We start from the raw sequence: 18,095 nt of genomic DNA, 5'->3' as shown, positions 1-18,095 counted from the left end.
GTCCCCTGCATCGGCAGGCAGACTCTCAACCACTGCGCCACCAGGGAAGCCCTCCTTTGTTTTTTTTTTTAGGTAGTCTGTGTTATTGTGTCTGCCTGAGGCTGTGAGTGAGCATCTCCCAGACAAGGACACTCGGAAGCCAGCTACAGGTTCAAGAGAACAAATGTGCTATTACTGGACTTTCTGCATACACAAATCTGACCATGTCATACCCCATTTAAAACCATGCGGTGGCTCCCCAGTGCTCCCAGGATAAAATCATGTCCTATAAGGCCCTTAAAGAGAAGAACCAGCTTGTCTTTCCTGCTCTCATTTTTCCATCCCACACCAGTCTCTCCATTCCATGTCCATCACACTCAACCCTTTGTGGTTCCATAATCGAGCGTGCTCCCTCTTCTTTGTACACATTGCTACCTTGACGCCTGTTAAATTTCTTCAAATCCCTTCCACTTCTCCATCAAGATGATTGCTATTCATCCCTCAGGTCTCAACTTAAACTCTAAAACTTATTCCCTGACTTCCCCCAAGACTAACATTACTACCCTGTATAAAAATTGCCAGTTCATTGACCTGTTGCCCTTCCCATTCTAAACTCTCTGTACAGCACAACTCCAAGGGCACCATTTACATAGCTATGGAGTTATAAAAGGCAGAGGTCCTAACTCTGACTCTAAGCTCTTTGAGAGAGAGATTATATTTTGTTTACTACTGTATAACTAGTACCCAGCAGAGTGCCTTGTACACATCAGGTACATAATATCTGTTGAATGAATTATCTTAATTCATCTGGCATTTATTTGGGGTAATCTGGAGTGCTTCAATTAAAAAAGGTATTTAGCAGTATGGGAGAGAAAGACTCCAAAGTTTCAAATATAAAAAAAGAAAACGTTGGGGGCTTCCCTGGTGGCGCAGTGGTTGAGAGTTCACCTGCTGATGCAGGGGACACGGGTTCGTGCCCCGGTCCGGGAAGATCCCACATGCCGCGGAACGGCTGGGCCCGTGAGCCATGGCCTCTGAGCCTGCGTGTCCGGAGCCTGTGCTCCGCAACGGGAGAGGCCACAGCAGTGAGAGGCCCGCGTACCACAAAAAAAGAAAACGTTGAGTGTTGTGGATTGGTATATCAGGACAATAATTTGTACTAGGTACAAAAAGAAGGGGATGACTTTCCTGAACTATTTCAGAGCAACCCAGTAGTTAATGAAAGTATTTCTTTTATAGAAGAATCACAGTTAATACAAGAGAATAAGGTATCACTGTTTTGCAAGCCCTAATGAAAAAACAGATCTAGGCCATGATCAGTAATGGTTGCCAAAACTTTTACATAACCCACTGGTCAATCTTGAGATTAGTAAGAGGAGAACAACCAAATATCACGTGTCTCCTGATGAGATGTAGTAGGAAGCAAGAGTACCACCTATAAAATATTCTTGCCAAGAGGAAAAACAAACGGTAATCTAATCAAGCCTGTAAACGTAATTACCAGTTTCCAGGAAGTCTGTGGATAGAGAAATATATCAAACAACAAAAGGAGTCAGTCAACCAAAATCAGAATGTGGGAAATGCTATAAGACAAACAACCCAATTCCTTAAATAGATAGCCATACTGAAAAAAAGAGGGGGAGGACTATTAGAGATAAAGAGAATTATTAACCAAATGCAATGTATAGGCTTTGTTTAAATTCTAATTCAAACCAACCAACCATAAAAAGATTCTTTCTGAGAAAAAATTCAGAAGGCTAAGAATCAGAGGACATCAATAAATTATTGTTAGTTTTGTTGGGTATGATAAAGATATAGTTATGAAAAAATATCTGTTAGAGAAATATTTACAGATGAAATGTCTATGATTTGACTTAAAATACTGCAGTACAAATAAAACATCAACAACAAACAGTAGGAAGGAAGTGATAAGAACAGTAGACAGTTAATTGTTGAAGATGGGTGACAAGTACATGGATTGACTATACTATTCTCGTTCTCAGTATTTATACTCTTTGAAAACTTCCACAATAAAACATTTTAAATAGATAAACGAAGATGGGAACAAATAAAGGAAGACTCCACAGGTGAGACATGTTCCAAAGCAGTTACCAGGAGAAGGTGACTTAGGAAAGAACCAATGATACCAAATAGCAAAAACTTTCAATATAACATAAGCAAGACTGAGACAATGGGTCGCAATGATGAATACAAGGAAAAGTCCTGGAAGAAACATTAACATGCATGCCCAGAGCCTTCTGATCCCGGATAGCCTCAGAAATATTACAGAAAAATTGAGACCATTCAATATAGGAGGCAGAGTCATCTGAATGCTGTAACAGCGGACTGTGGTCTACAGGCTATAATGAAAGGAAAAGTGAAAGATACTATAACACCAAAGCCAGAATATACAGGCTTTGGCAAAAGCTTATGCATATGAAACGAGCTCATGAGGAAGTCATCTACCTCCACGACACAAGGCCAATAAAATATCCTAAGATTCTAGAAGCCCAACTGGTTTTCATTCTGTTTTCCGGGTCAGAGCCAAAAAAAGAGTAAGGGGTGCTTAGAATCAATCTAAAAGCCCTCTTAGATTTAGATGATGGTTCTCACTCAACAAGCAAGTGGACACATTCCCATATGCCCAGCTGGTTCAGCCTGGTATCTCTGAGACAACTGGCCCTAGCAAAATGAATGATAATTATTTCTAATGATTTTGTCACTATCTTTTTTGCTCAAGGACTACTTTGTCCCAGGATGTTATTTTCTTTATAAAATAAAAGCAGCATCTTCATCACAAGTGAGGCAAGAACAGGAGGGGCCGATCTCATTAATTAGGGCATGTGTATCAAGGAAACTAGAGCTCAGAGTCCCAGTTGTGAATGACCAATCTCCCAATTCAGCAGACCCTAATACTCAGGTTCCTTTCAAACCTGGACTCATGCTTAGCTTAAGGTAAGATATTCTAATCTAAGTCTCCAGGAAAGGGAAACTGGAGACTTTTTTCAGATCCTCTGAAATAGATTCCCAATCATTCTCCACATTAATCTCCACAAAAACAAAGTAAGGGCAAGAGACAGTTTTACCTCCTGTGGATTTACGGCAGTTAAGACAGACACCTCATATGACTGCCTCCCTGACTGCATGGTCACCAAATGATGCGTCACATCAGGCACTGAAGACAGAGGACGTGGGGATCCTTCAGCAAGCACCTCTGAAACAGCAGAAAAATGTTTCAATGCAAAGTGAATCCACAGATCTACCTACCTACCTTCATTATCAAGTCTCTCATTAAGAACACTTAAAACTGTTCCCTGAAAAACTGAATCCCACATTCCTGTGTTTCTTCCAAATTAATTCCTGCCTGATAATCACTATCAGTGAATTTGGAAAGTACTACAAAAGGGGGATGGGAAGAAAAGGCAAGAAATCTTGATATAACAGCTGACCATTTTTCAGTATGCCAATTTAGAGTAATATGGCTTTAGCACTACTAACTGGATTAAAATTGCTTATGAATCAGGGAACCAGAGCCAACCCTTAAAGCAGTCACCAGTGATGGAAATAGTGCAATACGTGCTAGTCAAGAGCTTAAACCTGGCTCCAAAGTTCCTTCTCACTGTCTCTTCCTCCCTTGAGACTTTCCTCCTTAGTATCATTTATGAAACAGAAGAGGCTTATTGTGGAAGCACACTCTGGGCCTTGTAGGCTCCATACATAAGTTACACAAACATGGTCTTTATACCCAAAACTGACTGACTGGGATATGAGTAACGAAAACAAAGGATCTCAGACTTATTAAATGTTCATCAGCAGAATCACCATGAAGATCTTCTGGAAGTTGCTTACACATAAACCACTTAGCTCTCAAATAAATTAAGAGTATCTTCTAGGGGCTTTCTAGCTTCTATTGCTCTTCCAGGATACCACATAACTTAACATTTGCTTATACACTATCTTCTACTCACTCAATGTTGTTTCCCATATGTAAGTTTTGACTTCTCAACTAGATTTTAAGGTCCCTGTCTTCTACTTTTCTTTCCCATGGTGCCAGGTACACAGTAGGCACTGAATAAATGCATGCTGACCTCACCTGTTAAGTTTTTCAGAGAAGAGGGCCTGGCCTGTGTAACTTGGGTGAAATTTCTATACCAGAGAGGAGCAACTGTTTCCTAGAAAGCCCTTTCTTTTCTCCAGAAGGTATGGCTTTTGAAGGTATGGAGAAATTGCTTTAATTCTCCTCTGTAAAACCTGGTTATGTTCTGCTTAAATATTTTAAAAGTTAAGTTCTTCCATAACTGCAATAGGAAAGATAGAAATAGTTGGGCTAGGATGCTAGGATTATGGATAACTTTCTTCTTAAAACTTTTTCTCTTTATTCTTTTGTAACATTATCTTTTCAATGAAAAAACTTTTAAAAATATTCACTTATCCACTCCAGAGACAACACAAATGCTACTCAATCATACCATTTCTACTCACAAGAAATGAAATTAATTAAAAGCTCAATTTTGGAGACAACCCCATTCCTTAGTCCCTAGTTGCAGCCCATTTTCCCCAAATAAAGGAGAGTTGAAAGTCTTACCATCATCAACTCCTAGGATAGAATTGGTATTTGGTAGGTTCAAGGACTCTCCACCAAGGCTGGGCTGAGAATTCATAGACACCAGGTTTTTACTGGTTACTGAAGCCTCTTCAAGCAAACTACTGCCCATTAGTGGCTCAGCTGCACAGAGAATAGGATGTGAGAGACATACAGCAGTCAAGGCTGTGCCTGGTCCCCATTTTCCTTCACGAGAAGCTGGCTTTTTTTTTTCAGAACTAAAAGTTAACCTGTATCTTGGATGCCACCTCCTCTATTTCACTTACTTTTGGGAAGCAAAAATAAACCTAGAAGGGAAGAGTTTGAGCCTCATGGATAGATACCCTTGCTTGTGATCAGCATCTGGATAACAAACATATAAAATGGGATGGGTGCATCCTTAGAAAGGAGTATTTAGAATATAGTAATTGATTAAGGAAAGACATGGAAAGGAATAATAATAAAAACGTATTATCAAATTTAAGCTAGGGTAAAAAGGGAGTCATGACTGATAAGTAAAAAATGCTTAAACTCTTGCCATACAGAAATCTTCATCACAGTGACACTCAAATGATGGTTCATGGATCAGCACTAGTTACCATCAAACTCACTGGAGGAACTTTCAAAACTATAGACTCTGGGATTTTACTACCAAGTAATCTCATTTATAAGGTTGTTTTGTTTTGCTGGGGGGGAGGGGTGGACAAGCAATACACAATATATGTTTTAAAAGCTTGCAAACGATTTTACTGTACAGCTACATTTGGAAACCACTAGTCCATCAAATGAGACCTATCTCTCTACCCAAAATAGAATCAGAAAACTTCCACATCAGACAGGCCAGTTATTTGGCTTTTTTAACCCCCAAAATATAGCCCCCCACTATACCCTCTTCTCCTTACCAGTTTGTTCCTGCTCTTGACTCCCAGCTGCTCCCATCTGCAAGTGATGCTTTCTCATGTGCACATTCCTGCTCCCACTCTGAGAGAAGGTCTTCCCACAGACTTGACACTGATGTGGCTTCTCTCCTGAAACACAGACCTGGTTAAGACAGGGGAGCCAAAAAGACAGGGTACATTTCTGACAGCAAGAGAATGGACTCAAGCCCTAGATGGAGAAGCCCAGAGGATGTTAAGCTAAACATTAAGAGGCTACTCCTTCTCCCATTCCGCACCTTCCCCCAGCCTCTCAACCTTCAGTACACAGGGGAAGGCTGGAAAGTACACCAGGAGGGCTTAGCACACTCACTGCTCCCAGCCTCCAGTACTCTCCAGAACCACTGTACTGCTGCTTCCACAAAACAACTTCTCTGGTATAAGATCATGGTAGACACAGAATAATATTTACTTCCCTTTTCAGATAGAGTCTTCCATGGACCTCAAGGACATGCACTAGCCTCAAGGATTCCAACCCTGGATTCATAATATACCTTTATCCCGTTTCCTGCCACAACTCCCAGTCTTCATCGTTCACACTGGTGGTTCTTCTACACAGTGATCTGAACTATCCCTTAGGTCCTCAAGTCTGAAACCCTCAACTTCTATCCCACCTACCCAGACAACCACACTTAGAGCGGGGTCAAAAACTTATGCCAAAGAACAAGAACGAAAAAAACCCTTATGCCTACAGAGGACTAGTAGATAGCAAAACTAAGTGAAATGACCAGAAAGTTTCCAGAAGAGGCAGAATATATAGAGACAGAAGGCTGGTCAATGACTGCCTGGATCTGGGGGTGGGAGTAGGAACTGGCAGCAAAGGGGCACAAAGGAGCTTTTGGTGCGATGCAGTGTTCTAAAAGTGGACTGTGGTGGTGACTGTACAATCCTATATGCTTTCTAAAAATCACTCATGTGTACACTTACAATGGGTGAACTTTAAGGTTATGTGCATTAATAGGTCCAAAAGCTGTTAAAAAATAACTACAATGGATTGAAATACAGTGAATATGTAGAAACACATGAATTCAAGGTAATACTAATGAGAGAGAGAAAAAAACAGCAGTGAAAATGACACTACTAGAAGTAACCAGAGTACCAATTTCTTATTCTGAAAACTCACAGTTAAAAGAATTACACATTTATCCTGCCTTTTGCGTACAAATTACCAAAGAGCCCTAGTTGATAGAGACCCATTATACAGAAGAATTCTGGCTAACAAATGTGAATGAATAATAGAATGAGAAAAATAACATTTTACATCCCTGCTGAAATAACGAATTCAGGCACCATTCAGAGATGAAACCATAAGGCTGCTAGGGAACATTACAATGTGGGGATCAGGGTGTCACCACCTGAACCAACTGATCAATTTTGACAACTAAGCTCTGTATGCCTCCTGATGTGATGCAAAATGAAACACAACCACCTATAACATAACCTTGCCAAAATCTTTGAACCTTTGAAGCTTTTAGGAAATACAGGGGAACAAGTTAAGTGACAGAAAAGGAGGCAAACCAACAAATCCAGAACGTGGGATGAGCTACAGAAAAGTACAGATAGATCTAGATTCAAGAAGACTTACTAGCCAAGTGCAACGAGTGGACCTTGTTGGATCCTGATTTAAACAAAGCCACTTTAAAAGACATTTTTGAGGCAATTGGAAAAAAATTAAACATGGAGTGAATCTCAGATAAAACCAAGGAGTTATTGTTAATTTTGACAGATATGATAACAGCATTATTGTTATGTAAACAAGTATTTTTCTCTACTTTTATGTATGTTTGACAAAATCTTACATAATAAAATAAAGAACAGTAAAATGAAAACACTCCACAAGCCAAGCAAAACACATCTGGAAGTCCACATCTAACCCACAGGCTATCAGTTTGCTATCTCTGCTTAGAATCTGTCATCGTATTAAAAAACTGCTCTACCCCTAGGATCTCAGCTCTGAAATTCACATCCCTGACTGATTATACCTCTCCAACTCCCTTGCTCCCGCTGAACTGTTTTGCTGTCTTCATGATAAATAACTTCTAGTTCCTTCTCCCCACTCCTCCCATTCTGGCTTCCCTTTGCTTCCCATGGCTAGCCATTTGAACAATTACCAGATTCCATTTTAGAATCTCTCTCCACTTCGAGTTCACTTCTGCCTTGGCAAGTCTCTGCTCTGAATAACTCCATGGAGCATATCTGATGTAACTTATAAAGTACCCAGTGTGGTGCCAAATAAATTTGTTGATTCCCTCAGAAAAAGGTCTCAATTAGAAAGCAGTTCAATGGCTCAGCTGAAAATAATAATAATTAGATGTTTTCGCCTTGATTATATGACCCTTTGAATGCAAGCATCAAGGGCCTTGATTTCTGATTCTGTCAGGATAGGGAGGAAACTTTATGGTGAACAGTTTGTTTCTCTTTAGATTGCTTTATACCACTACCCTAACCTTTTATCCTTTTGACTCTCCATCTTCCCTGAAATCTACGAATGGCACAGGTTCTAGTACCTGAGTGAACCACCAAATGTTTTCGAAGACTAGAATACTCAGCAAAGGAACGGCCACATCCTTGGGCTTCACAAAGGAAAGGCTTCTCTCCTAGAGACAGAAAATAAGATAAAGACTCAGTCTCCTGATGAATTATTATTCTCTTTTCCCATCAATCTTTTCCTGTTTCCAACAACTTACTCTGATTTCCTGAATTCACGCTATATAATTTCAACCGGACTATCCAGCAGGTGTCACCTCTCAGTGATCTCCTAGTACACAGCCCTGCAGACAGCCCTGCCCTTTTCTTTAGAGTAGCTGCCTCTGAGCATAATACTTCCTTCTCCCTCCTCACGGGCTGAGCCCCAGCTGCACTGAGCTACCTTCTTTGGTGATCCCATCCCTTCTGAGGATATCAGGAAAAACAGTGTACACGCTCTCAGGATTTTTACCTTACATCAATTCTCTTTAAGATTGAGTTTCTAGATCCATTTAAGAGTACAGATTTTTAAAGGTTATAAAATAGGTATTATATAATCCCATCTTATAAAAGCAAACAAATAAAAACAGCTGTTTAGTGAGAGGTACACAGAAAAATCTCACAATGTGTTAACACTAGTTATAACCTGATAGTGGTATTATGATTTATTTTCTTCTTGTGCTTTTCCATAATTTTCATTTTCTACAGTATTACTTTGTTATTTTAAAAATCAAAGATGCATGGTGAAAACTGAATGAGGTCTGTAGACTGACAGTACTGTTGACTTTCTGGTTTTGATACTGTACTATGGCTACATAAGATGTCACTTCTGAGTGGAAGCTGGGTGAAGCACATACAGAACTCTTTGTACTCTTTTTGTGACTTCTCATGAGTCTATAATTGTTTCAAAATAAAAAGTGAAAAAAAATCAGAGATGCAGTCCGTATCTCCCAAGGGTCACAACCTAGTGAGAGATAAACATATTCATAAATGACTTTAATTCTGGTATAAAAAAATGCTATATGCAATTATAAAGGGGAGGAATTCTTACTGTGGTAACTTTTTTTTTTTTTGGTAACTTCTCTTTTTAAAGAAGCTGAATTTAAGCTGCTCTTTAAAGATGACAAGGATGAAAGGAAATTTCAGGCATAAGGACTAGTATGAGCACAGCCTTGCCCAAGGCAAGTTCAGAGAACGACAAGTGTGAAATAAGTATATATTGGTCTTTGCCCCAGTTTCCTGACACACAGCTTCAAAACCCTTGTACACAGGGGTGCTAGGAGAATTTTTTGTTCTAACATTTAATCTTGGATCCTAGCTCCTGATGCAGACCTCCTGAACCCCTTGTAATTTTTTAAGTGATATGAGCACTAGGATCATCTGTTGTTCTAATATTTGGTCTTTGACAGTGATTCCTGACACAGAGTTCCTAACCCCTTAGAATTTACTGGGTGACAGCAGTGTCTCTTCTAATGAGGTGACTCTTGGTGGGCTCCTGGATGGGGGCGAGTCACCAGAAAGACCAAGCCATGATTAGAAGCTTGAGATTTTCAGCCCTACCCCCATTTTCCAGAGAGGAGAGAGGGCCTGGAAATGGATTAATCATCAATCATGCCTGCGTGATGAAACCTCCATAAAAATTCCAAAAGTACAGGGTTCAGAGAGCCTCTGGGCTGGTGAACATGTCTATGTGCCAAGAGAGTGGCACACCCCAACTCCACAGGGACAGAAGCTCCCGTGCTTGGGACTATTCCAGACTTCACCCTGTGTATCTCTTCGTCTGGCTGCTCATCTGTATCCTTTATCATATCCTTTATTACATAATAAACTGTGTTTATTATTATTATAAAAGTGTTTCCCTGAGTTCTGTGAGCTGTTCTAGCAAATAATTGAATCGGGGCAAGGGGGGCCGGGGGGGCGGTCATAGGAACTCCAATTGGTAGCCAAGTCAGACAGAGGTTGTGAGTAACCTGGGGACTTGCTACTTGCAATAGACATCTGAAGTAGGTGGCAGTCTTGTGGGGCTGAGCCTTTAACCTGTGGGATCTGACGTTGTTTCCAGATAGTGTCAGAATTCAGTTAAATTACAGACACCCACCTGGTGTCACAGAGACTTGCTTGGTGTGGGAAAACACATTTGGTGTCAGAACTGTTATGAGTGTGACAGTGTGAGAGAGTAAAGGAGAAAAACAGAAACTCAGCAAGTAAGGCTGGCATGGTGAAAATACAGGAGCTGGGGCTTGAAGGAGGGAGGAGCACAGCTCTAGATTATACTGTTCTTTCAGACTGTACCACACAGTTTAATGTTTGTGATTTTCCAGTGGTCTGTAACTTTTTAGAAAGCATATCTGTATACTCACACTAACCCCAGAATGCCAGGCACTCCAAAAGTCGCCGAATGAATGAACAATATATTCATACATATGATAGAATAAATATCAGAAAAACAGAAAATTGCAGTTAATAAATAAGGTTAAATGTTTAACAAGATGTACTCAAGGACCTCAGAAAAAGATTTCAAAAAAGATTCATCAGAATCTAGTGGCAGGAATCTCATCAAGCTGCCTTAAGTTAGATGGCCTTCCTATTTGGAAACTGAGAGGATGGTGATTTTGCTGCGATAAAGAGGAGGAGGTTCAAGAGGCAATGCTGCATAATGGTTGAGCATGAGCCAGTTAGCCCTGAGTTCAAATCTTGGCACTACCACTTAACCAGTATGGGGAAGATATTTAAAACCTATGAGAATCAGTTTTTTATCTATAAATTAACATAATACAACCTCAAAAGATTATTTTGAGAATTAGATGAAATGATACAAGTTAAATATATTTAAGCATAGTGCCTGGCACACAGTAAGTCCTCATAGTAAGCCACTAAAGTTGGCAGCTTCAATTACTACCACTACTACTAATAAAGATCTGAGGTCAATTTTGACATTTGCGATAAAATGAGTTGTCAGCACTTGAAAATAAAATCCTTGCAAGAGCTCTGGAGTCAGATCAGAATTCAAATGCCAGTCCTACCATTTCCTAGCTGCATAATGTTGGGCAAGTTACTTAACCCTCTAACCTTCTGTTTCTCCATCAATAAACTCAGTTACCTTGAAGATTAAATGAGATAATGTATATGTTCTTGGTACATATTAAATTGCCTTAATAAATGCTAACTTTTTATTATTATTATTTTTACTTTATTTATTTTGGGCTGCGTTGGGTCTTTGTTGCTGCACGCGGGCTTTCTCTAGTTGTGGCAAGCGGGGGCTACTCTTAGTTGCGGTGTGTGGGCTTCTCACTGCGGTGGCTTCTCTTGTTCTGGAGCACGGGCTCTAGGTGTGTGGGCTTCAGTAGTTGTGGCTCACGGGCTCTAGAGCGCAGGCTCAATAGTTGTGGTGCACAGGATTAGCTGCTCCGCGCCATGTGGGATCCTCCCGGACCAGGGCTCGAACCCGTGTCCTCTACATTGGCAGGTGGATTCTCAACCACTGCACCACCAGGGAAGTCCTAACTTTTATTATTATATTAATTATTGAGATTCAGATCTGTGAGACATCCAGGAGGAAATGATTAAATTGAAGCCTGAGACTGCAATGAGACAGCACATTGAGTAAAATGGGAGAAACCCAAAATTCTGAAATTGGCCAACAATTAGATTAACAAGGCAGAGCTAGAAAGAGAATGAAGAGAGAAAATCAGGTCACACTCTGAATAAAAGAAAGCATTTTAAAATATGTTCACTTTTATCAAATGCTACAAAGGTGACAAGTAGCACAAGGATGAAGAGGTTACTGAAGTTAATAAGGCACAGTGAATTCTACTACTTTCCTTAACTATTCAGCTAGATGTTTTTCCTGTTCTTTTATTCAAACTGCTTTCTTCGAGCAAGAATACTCTTTCAAGAAAGAGCTGAGGGGCTTCCCTGGTGGCACACTGGTTGAGAATCCGCCTGCCAAGGCAGGGGACACAGGTTTGAGCCCTGGTCTGGGAAGATCCCACATGCTGAGGAGCAACTGGGCCCACGAGCCACAACTACTGAAGCCCACGCACCTAGAGCCCATGCTCTGCAACAAGAGAAGCCACCGCAGTGAGAAGCCCGCGCACCACAAGAGTAGCCCCCGCTCGCCACAACTAAAGAAAGCCCGCGTGCAGCAACAAAGACCCAACACAGCCAAAAATTAAATAAATAAATAAATAGAAAGAAAGAAACAAACGAAGAGCTGAGAAGAGAGCTATTCTGCCCTAAAATATATCCAGTGGTAATGTCAATCTAGAGGGAATCATAGGGACATGTGCAGAACAAAGGTGGCTTCAGCTTGGGTTTCACTTTTTAAATGCCATTTATTTGTACCTGCTATCATTTTAGCATGCAAGAATAAACAAGGAAGAGAAAGAGAAAGTGGGAAGAATAGTTACACATCCTACGGTAGTAGTCTGGGTTCAGTGATTAAGCTCTGGCAAGAGACTTAGCACAGCTGGGCCAAGTGGCTTGGAAAGTCACCCTTAAGCTTTTAGATTAAGAAATCAGGATATCTTTCTTTTGCTCCGTTGATATTAACATGCTGTTTGACTCAGGACAAGTCACTTCTCCATTCTGTTTCTCAGGTTGTGAGGCTCTAACAAGAAAGTAAACTCAAAGTCAGGGATTAATCTTAGCTTTTGTATTTCCCCTCACCTTACCCCACATTTAGTGCCTAGAACAGAATCTGTGTGGTGTAACTCAATAAATGTTAATGACCAAAACTACCACTGTGTTAAGTTCGAAGATATTTGGAAAGGCTCATTTCTGTCCATATATGATCGTATCATTGTTATCACTGACGGTCTTATATCCCTTCCTACTTAAGGCTACCAGAGACAGAAATCAAACTGTCCGTTCTCACACAGAGGTGACAATAAATGTGACTGAAAGAACTGAAAAGTGCCATGAGGCATTTGAAAAAAAGAAATTTCATCCTCAGAGTTCTAGCAACAACCCCAACCTTCGTCTCCTAAGGACAGCCAGCAGGCCCTAAGCCAAGCAGTAGACGGCCTGCGGGAATGCTGGGGTGGCACACACCTGTGTGGATGCGCAGGTGGTTCTTCAGGTTTCCAGCTGTAGTGAACTGCTTACCACAGTTAGACTCGGGGCACATAAAGGGCTTCTCCCCATTGTGGGTCCTCATGTGCACCTTCAGCCTCTGCAGTACATAGAAGCTTTTCCCACAACCTGCTGCAGGGCAGATAAAGGAGCGGTCGTTTCTGTTGAAGAAAAAAAAAAAAAATCACATACACAACAATGCCTGAAAATGCTCTTTGCTAGAGAGGACAAGTCAAAGCTCCTACTGACTCTCAAGGCAGACAGTAAATCCCAAATCTAGATGCATCAGAATCACCTGAAGTTTGTTAAAACTACAGATGCCCTACTTCTTGAAATACTGATTTCACAGGTTTAGAGTGGGGCTTAAGCTTATATATAATTTTTAAGTTCTCCAAGTCATTATGTTTTATGATGAGATTTGAGAACTCTTGTTCTAAGATATTTAGGTGCCAAATGTTTGAACAAGGTAAATGAGACAATGTAGATGTTTCTATTAAAGAACAAAAGACATCTTAACCACAAGTGAGCTGGAGCCCCTGCTTTCCTTTAATCTGTCAAGTGGGGGGGACTTCTGTCAAGTTCCTTCAGAAGCATCAACTTTCTTAAGCTCCAAGTATGGAATCTCAGGTTTGCTCACCGATGAGTTTTGAGGTGGTACTTAAAGTGAGCTGGCCACACAAATGTCCGGTCACAGCCTTCAACTGTACACTTGAGCTTCTTCTCCATTTGAGGAAGGGGCCCAGAATCTTTCGGTTGCCCATCACCAGAACCAAGGTGCACATTTTCTCCTGTAACAGAGTCACATATTTATAATCTAGGGAAGGATTCCACTCAGATACTTTGGTCCAAACAATAAAGCCACTCCTAGTGATCACTAATCACATAACGATCTTCATCTTCCCCAGCTCGCTTTGCATTCATTTAACAGAAGTGAGAGGGCTCTATATCCCCATCCCCTTACTTAATCCACAGAACTACAAAAAGCCACAAGACTAGGCCTCTTTGGCAAATGTAAGAAATATCCAAAATGGTTTCATATCAAAAAGCAGAGTTCAACCTATTTTGCATTACAGATTGGTAAGGAAGCAGGTATGTCAACACCAGGAGTGGGGTCCTACAGAAGATGACTTAAAGCTCTAGGTAATAAAAACTTGTATTTTAAGGAGAAGTTCTGTGAACTTACAGTAATAATTTCTTTTGTAGATGGCCATTCTTAGATTTCTATCTTCTGAAGTCAATTTGGCTGTTTCTATCATTCTAGAGAACAAGAATCACCTTCTAATATCCTGTACCACCCCTCCTTGGTTACAAAATATCTAAGAATGCAAAAACTCAGCTCATTTTCAAATTCCTTACCACATTTTTAAAAGTTAGAGATAATACCTGCTCAAGTTTTTTGTTCAATAGAATAAAAGGAGAAGAGGAGAGGAGCACATGGTGCAGTGACTTTCTTAAATTTAAACGAAATCAGTTAACTGAATCTTTAAATAAATTCCGGATTAGCAAGTGGTGCACCCTTTCTTTCGTTTTCTTCAATTCATCGTTGGACATCAATAGAGAAAAACATTCACAACCACTTAATTCTGTTATAAACATATGGAGTTTATCTTTCCACTACATATACCTTAGGAATAAGATTCGTATTTCCAAATTTCCCTCTCAAGAGCCAAGAGTAGGATAATATGTTATACCTATCACACTCCCGGGAACCTGACAGTTGATCAAAGGCAGTTTCTGTCCCATCTATTAACCTTACTTTCTTCCTGCCCTACATTCTCCTTGCTGTACTTCACCAAACGCTCATCATAAAACTAATTGCTCCAAGGTCAGAGCGGAACCTAAGATGCCTTTTGCTAGTTAATATTAATTAACTTGTTCTTTTAAAATATTGTCCCACATAGTTTTTCTGTTTGTTTAACTGAAACATGGGTAAATTTTAAACAGCACAGAAGTGCATATACTGTAAGGAAAATTTCCCACTAACTCAAGAGCTCCAGCTAATTAACTTCTAATGAAAGGTCTGTAGAAACCCATGCTAATCCAGAGATTTAAAGCAGTGACAAGACTTCCCTGGTGGCGCAGTGGTTAAGAATACACCTGCCAATGTGGGGGACACGGGTTCGAGCCCTGGTCTGGGAAGATCCCACATGCCACAGAACAACTAAGCCTGTGTGCCACAACTACTGGGCCTGCACTCTAGGACCCGCATGCCGCAACTACTGAGCCCATGTGCTGCAACTACTGAAGCCCGTGCACCTAGAGCCCATGCTCTGCAACAAGAGAAGCCACCGCAATAAGAAGCCCGCACACCGCAACGAAGAGTAGCCCCCGCTCGCCGCAACTAGAGAAAGCCTGCACGCAGCAACCGAGACCCAATGCAGCCAAAAAATAAATTAAATTAAAAAAAAAAACAACAAAGTATAAACTGGTGACAGTTGGGGCTTCATGCATTCAATTTTGTAGGTATCAATACAATGAGAACATTGATATAATCATATAACAGGGGGAAAAAATCCTTCAGAAAAGAGTGAGCTGTCTTGTATTTTGAGTCATTATAGAATTTCTCAAAGTGCTCCCTAAATTACTTTGTTTTTGAAAATAAAGCACTGTTTGCAGAAGACAGATTAGCTTAAAATGACCTCAGCCAATGACAGTTTTGGATATTTAGAGGTCATCTAATGAAATGGTTCCCCCTCCCTCACCCCCCAGAAAAGAGAGAGCAAGAGAGACAAAGAAAACTCAACACCTTATATGGTATATGTTGAATAACACTGTAAACATGTTAAAGATCCTACAGTTATGTGGGCAAGGTCTTTGCATTTGGGATATAATTTCCAGTGAAGGCAGTACTGTATAGAGCAGGTCAGTAACCTTTTCCTGCAAAGGGCCAAGCAGCAGATATTTTTGGCTTTGAGGGCTATATGGTCTCTGTCACTACTACTCAACTTTGCCACAGTATCAGCCATAGACAATTAGTAATTAAAGGGCATGCCTGTGTTCCAATGTAACTTTATTGGCAAAACAGGTGGTTATTTGGCCCTTTGCTGACTCCTGATATACAGCATCACACACACAAAATTAAAGTCGCTCTGTATTTCAACTCAGATGGAATTGATAGTGTGCTTGTGGCAATGACGGTAGGCACCTTATCGCAATACTTTTTTGCATTACCTTAATTGTCACAGGTTAATGAGAAAATGCAGAGACGGATCTAAAACAGAAAATATTACGGCATGCTACACAAGCAAAGGTTCTGCAGTGGTTTAGGAGTGGTGTGAATAGAGCGACAGTCCCCAAGCTTTAACATGCATCATAACCACAATGAGGGCTTACTACAAACTTCCAAGTTTCTGATTCAGTAAGATGAGACCTGATAATTTGCATTTCTAAATTACTGGTGATGCTGATGATCCAGGGACCACACTTTGAAAATTACTGGATAGAAAAAAAGTGGCACAGAGTAAATAGTACAGGCATGCTGAACTCAAAAGAAACCACACTATACCCTATTCGGATATTCAGGTCTTCTGGTGAATTGGTTCCACCCTCCCTGCCCTGCCCTGCCCACCCCCCAACCCCCCAAAAAGCAGCACTATGGTAGCTGCTAATTGCTAAATCGCCATGAGCAGCAATTTAGCTTCGGCAAAACATTATCATCTGCCACACTGACTTAAAATTAATTTTATTTTTATTAGTTTTGTAGTTTTATTTCTATTAATTGATAAGCTGTTTTAATTTCATAATGGTGTAAAAGCTCTAAGTATAAGGACCATCACAATAAAAACAATTCAAGATAACACCAAGATGTGCGAAAAATTTTTTTCCTTTAAAAGGGGTTCAGTATATTATTTAAAGCTGACAATTGAGAATGCTAGTTCAGTCGATTCTGCACACGAATCTGGCATGGCTGAGTTATTTTTTAGAAAATAAGAAAAACAATTTACACATTTCTAGCCTTCTGCTCTTACCAATAAAGTAATTTGGATTATATGCAACTCAAAATATAGCCCTTGTATTACCAAAATCTCTGCAAAAAATACTGGAAAGGAAAACACCACAGGGGTCTCACCATTGCTGCTGGTTTTCGCATTCTTTGCCAGTTGTGCACGAGTAGCAGCAATCAAACTGTCATGGGCCAACTCCTGAACCCGGAGGAACCATGGAATGCTACTGTCTGTGCTCTCACTGGAGAGGAAATCATTCCCTGAATCCTCTGCCTCATCTTGTACAAATACTAAGTGTTCGGCTGAAGAGCCCAGACCTGGAAGAAACAAGAGGATATATGAAAGTCAGCCATCAAGTAATCCTTTGATTGGCCCTGGCTCAGAAACTCTGTGTCCTGATCAGCTATTCCAGACTTTCACCTCTCACCTCAAGCTTCTGTTCTCATACAAGATTAGGTTATCACCTTTCCACTCCCAGCTGACAGGCTGGTCTTTATCTAACCTACTCCTGTTTCAGAGGCAAAACGGTCTTTCCTAGCAACCCAGGCTAACCCTCACCTCTAGGATCCCAATCCTATCTTTTAGTTTTCTCCTCTCCCAACTTCAACCCATTCCTCCTTGGTGGCCACCTTACAGCTTCCCTTTCAGCCTTTCAATCTGTCCAAGCTCAAGTCTCTCCCATCTTTTTTTTTTAAGAATAGAAAATCCCAAGTATGTCTCTAAATATCATCTTCTCACCTGTTTCTTCCAAGTCATGTTTCTTGAAGTTTCTTAACTTCTTATTTGTGTATCTACTTTCTCACCTGCTGTCCATTCCCTATCTCTTTAACCCTAAGCTCCACCTCTACTACCTCAATAACAATTGCTCTTGCTAAGTTTGCTGGACATACACTTCCCAGTCCTCATCTCACTGGCCCAGTATGTGGTATTTGGCATGATTCTGTACCTTTTCTTCTTTACGTTTCCTTCCTTGGCTCCCCCCACATCATTCTCATTTTGTTTTCTTGAGATCCCTCTCTCTAGAAGCTGCTTCCCATTCTTCTGTTACCCTCTTAAAATTTTTTTTCCGGGTCCCAGATTTGCCTTCTTTTCTGTTTATGCTCCAGACTACTTCTG

General features: G+C 40.6%; 1 protein-coding gene across 1 annotated transcript in view; it reads right to left on the bottom strand.

Moving 5' to 3' along the window:
- Positions 1 to 18,095, bottom strand: part of ZNF410 (zinc finger protein 410) — a 40,049-nt gene that overhangs the window by 2,847 nt on the left and 19,107 nt on the right. The window contains exons 5-11 of the mRNA XM_081229809.1: positions 17,105 to 17,296; positions 13,673 to 13,823; positions 13,015 to 13,196; positions 8,004 to 8,093; positions 5,464 to 5,589; positions 4,565 to 4,705; positions 3,066 to 3,193 (exon numbers count right to left, since the gene is read on the bottom strand). Of these exons, the coding sequence (XP_081085935.1) occupies positions 3,066 to 3,193; positions 4,565 to 4,705; positions 5,464 to 5,589; positions 8,004 to 8,093; positions 13,015 to 13,196; positions 13,673 to 13,823; positions 17,105 to 17,296 (1,010 nt within the window). The remainder of the gene's footprint in view (positions 1 to 3,065; positions 3,194 to 4,564; positions 4,706 to 5,463; positions 5,590 to 8,003; positions 8,094 to 13,014; positions 13,197 to 13,672; positions 13,824 to 17,104; positions 17,297 to 18,095) is intronic.

This window comes from Mesoplodon bidens (assembly GCF_964165515.1).
Source record: "Mesoplodon bidens genome assembly, chromosome: 3".
NCBI classification, from domain to species: Eukaryota; Metazoa; Chordata; class Mammalia; order Artiodactyla; family Ziphiidae; genus Mesoplodon; species Mesoplodon bidens.
The sequence above is the reverse complement of the archived record's forward strand: the minus strand, read 5'-3'. Positions and strand labels throughout refer to the sequence as shown.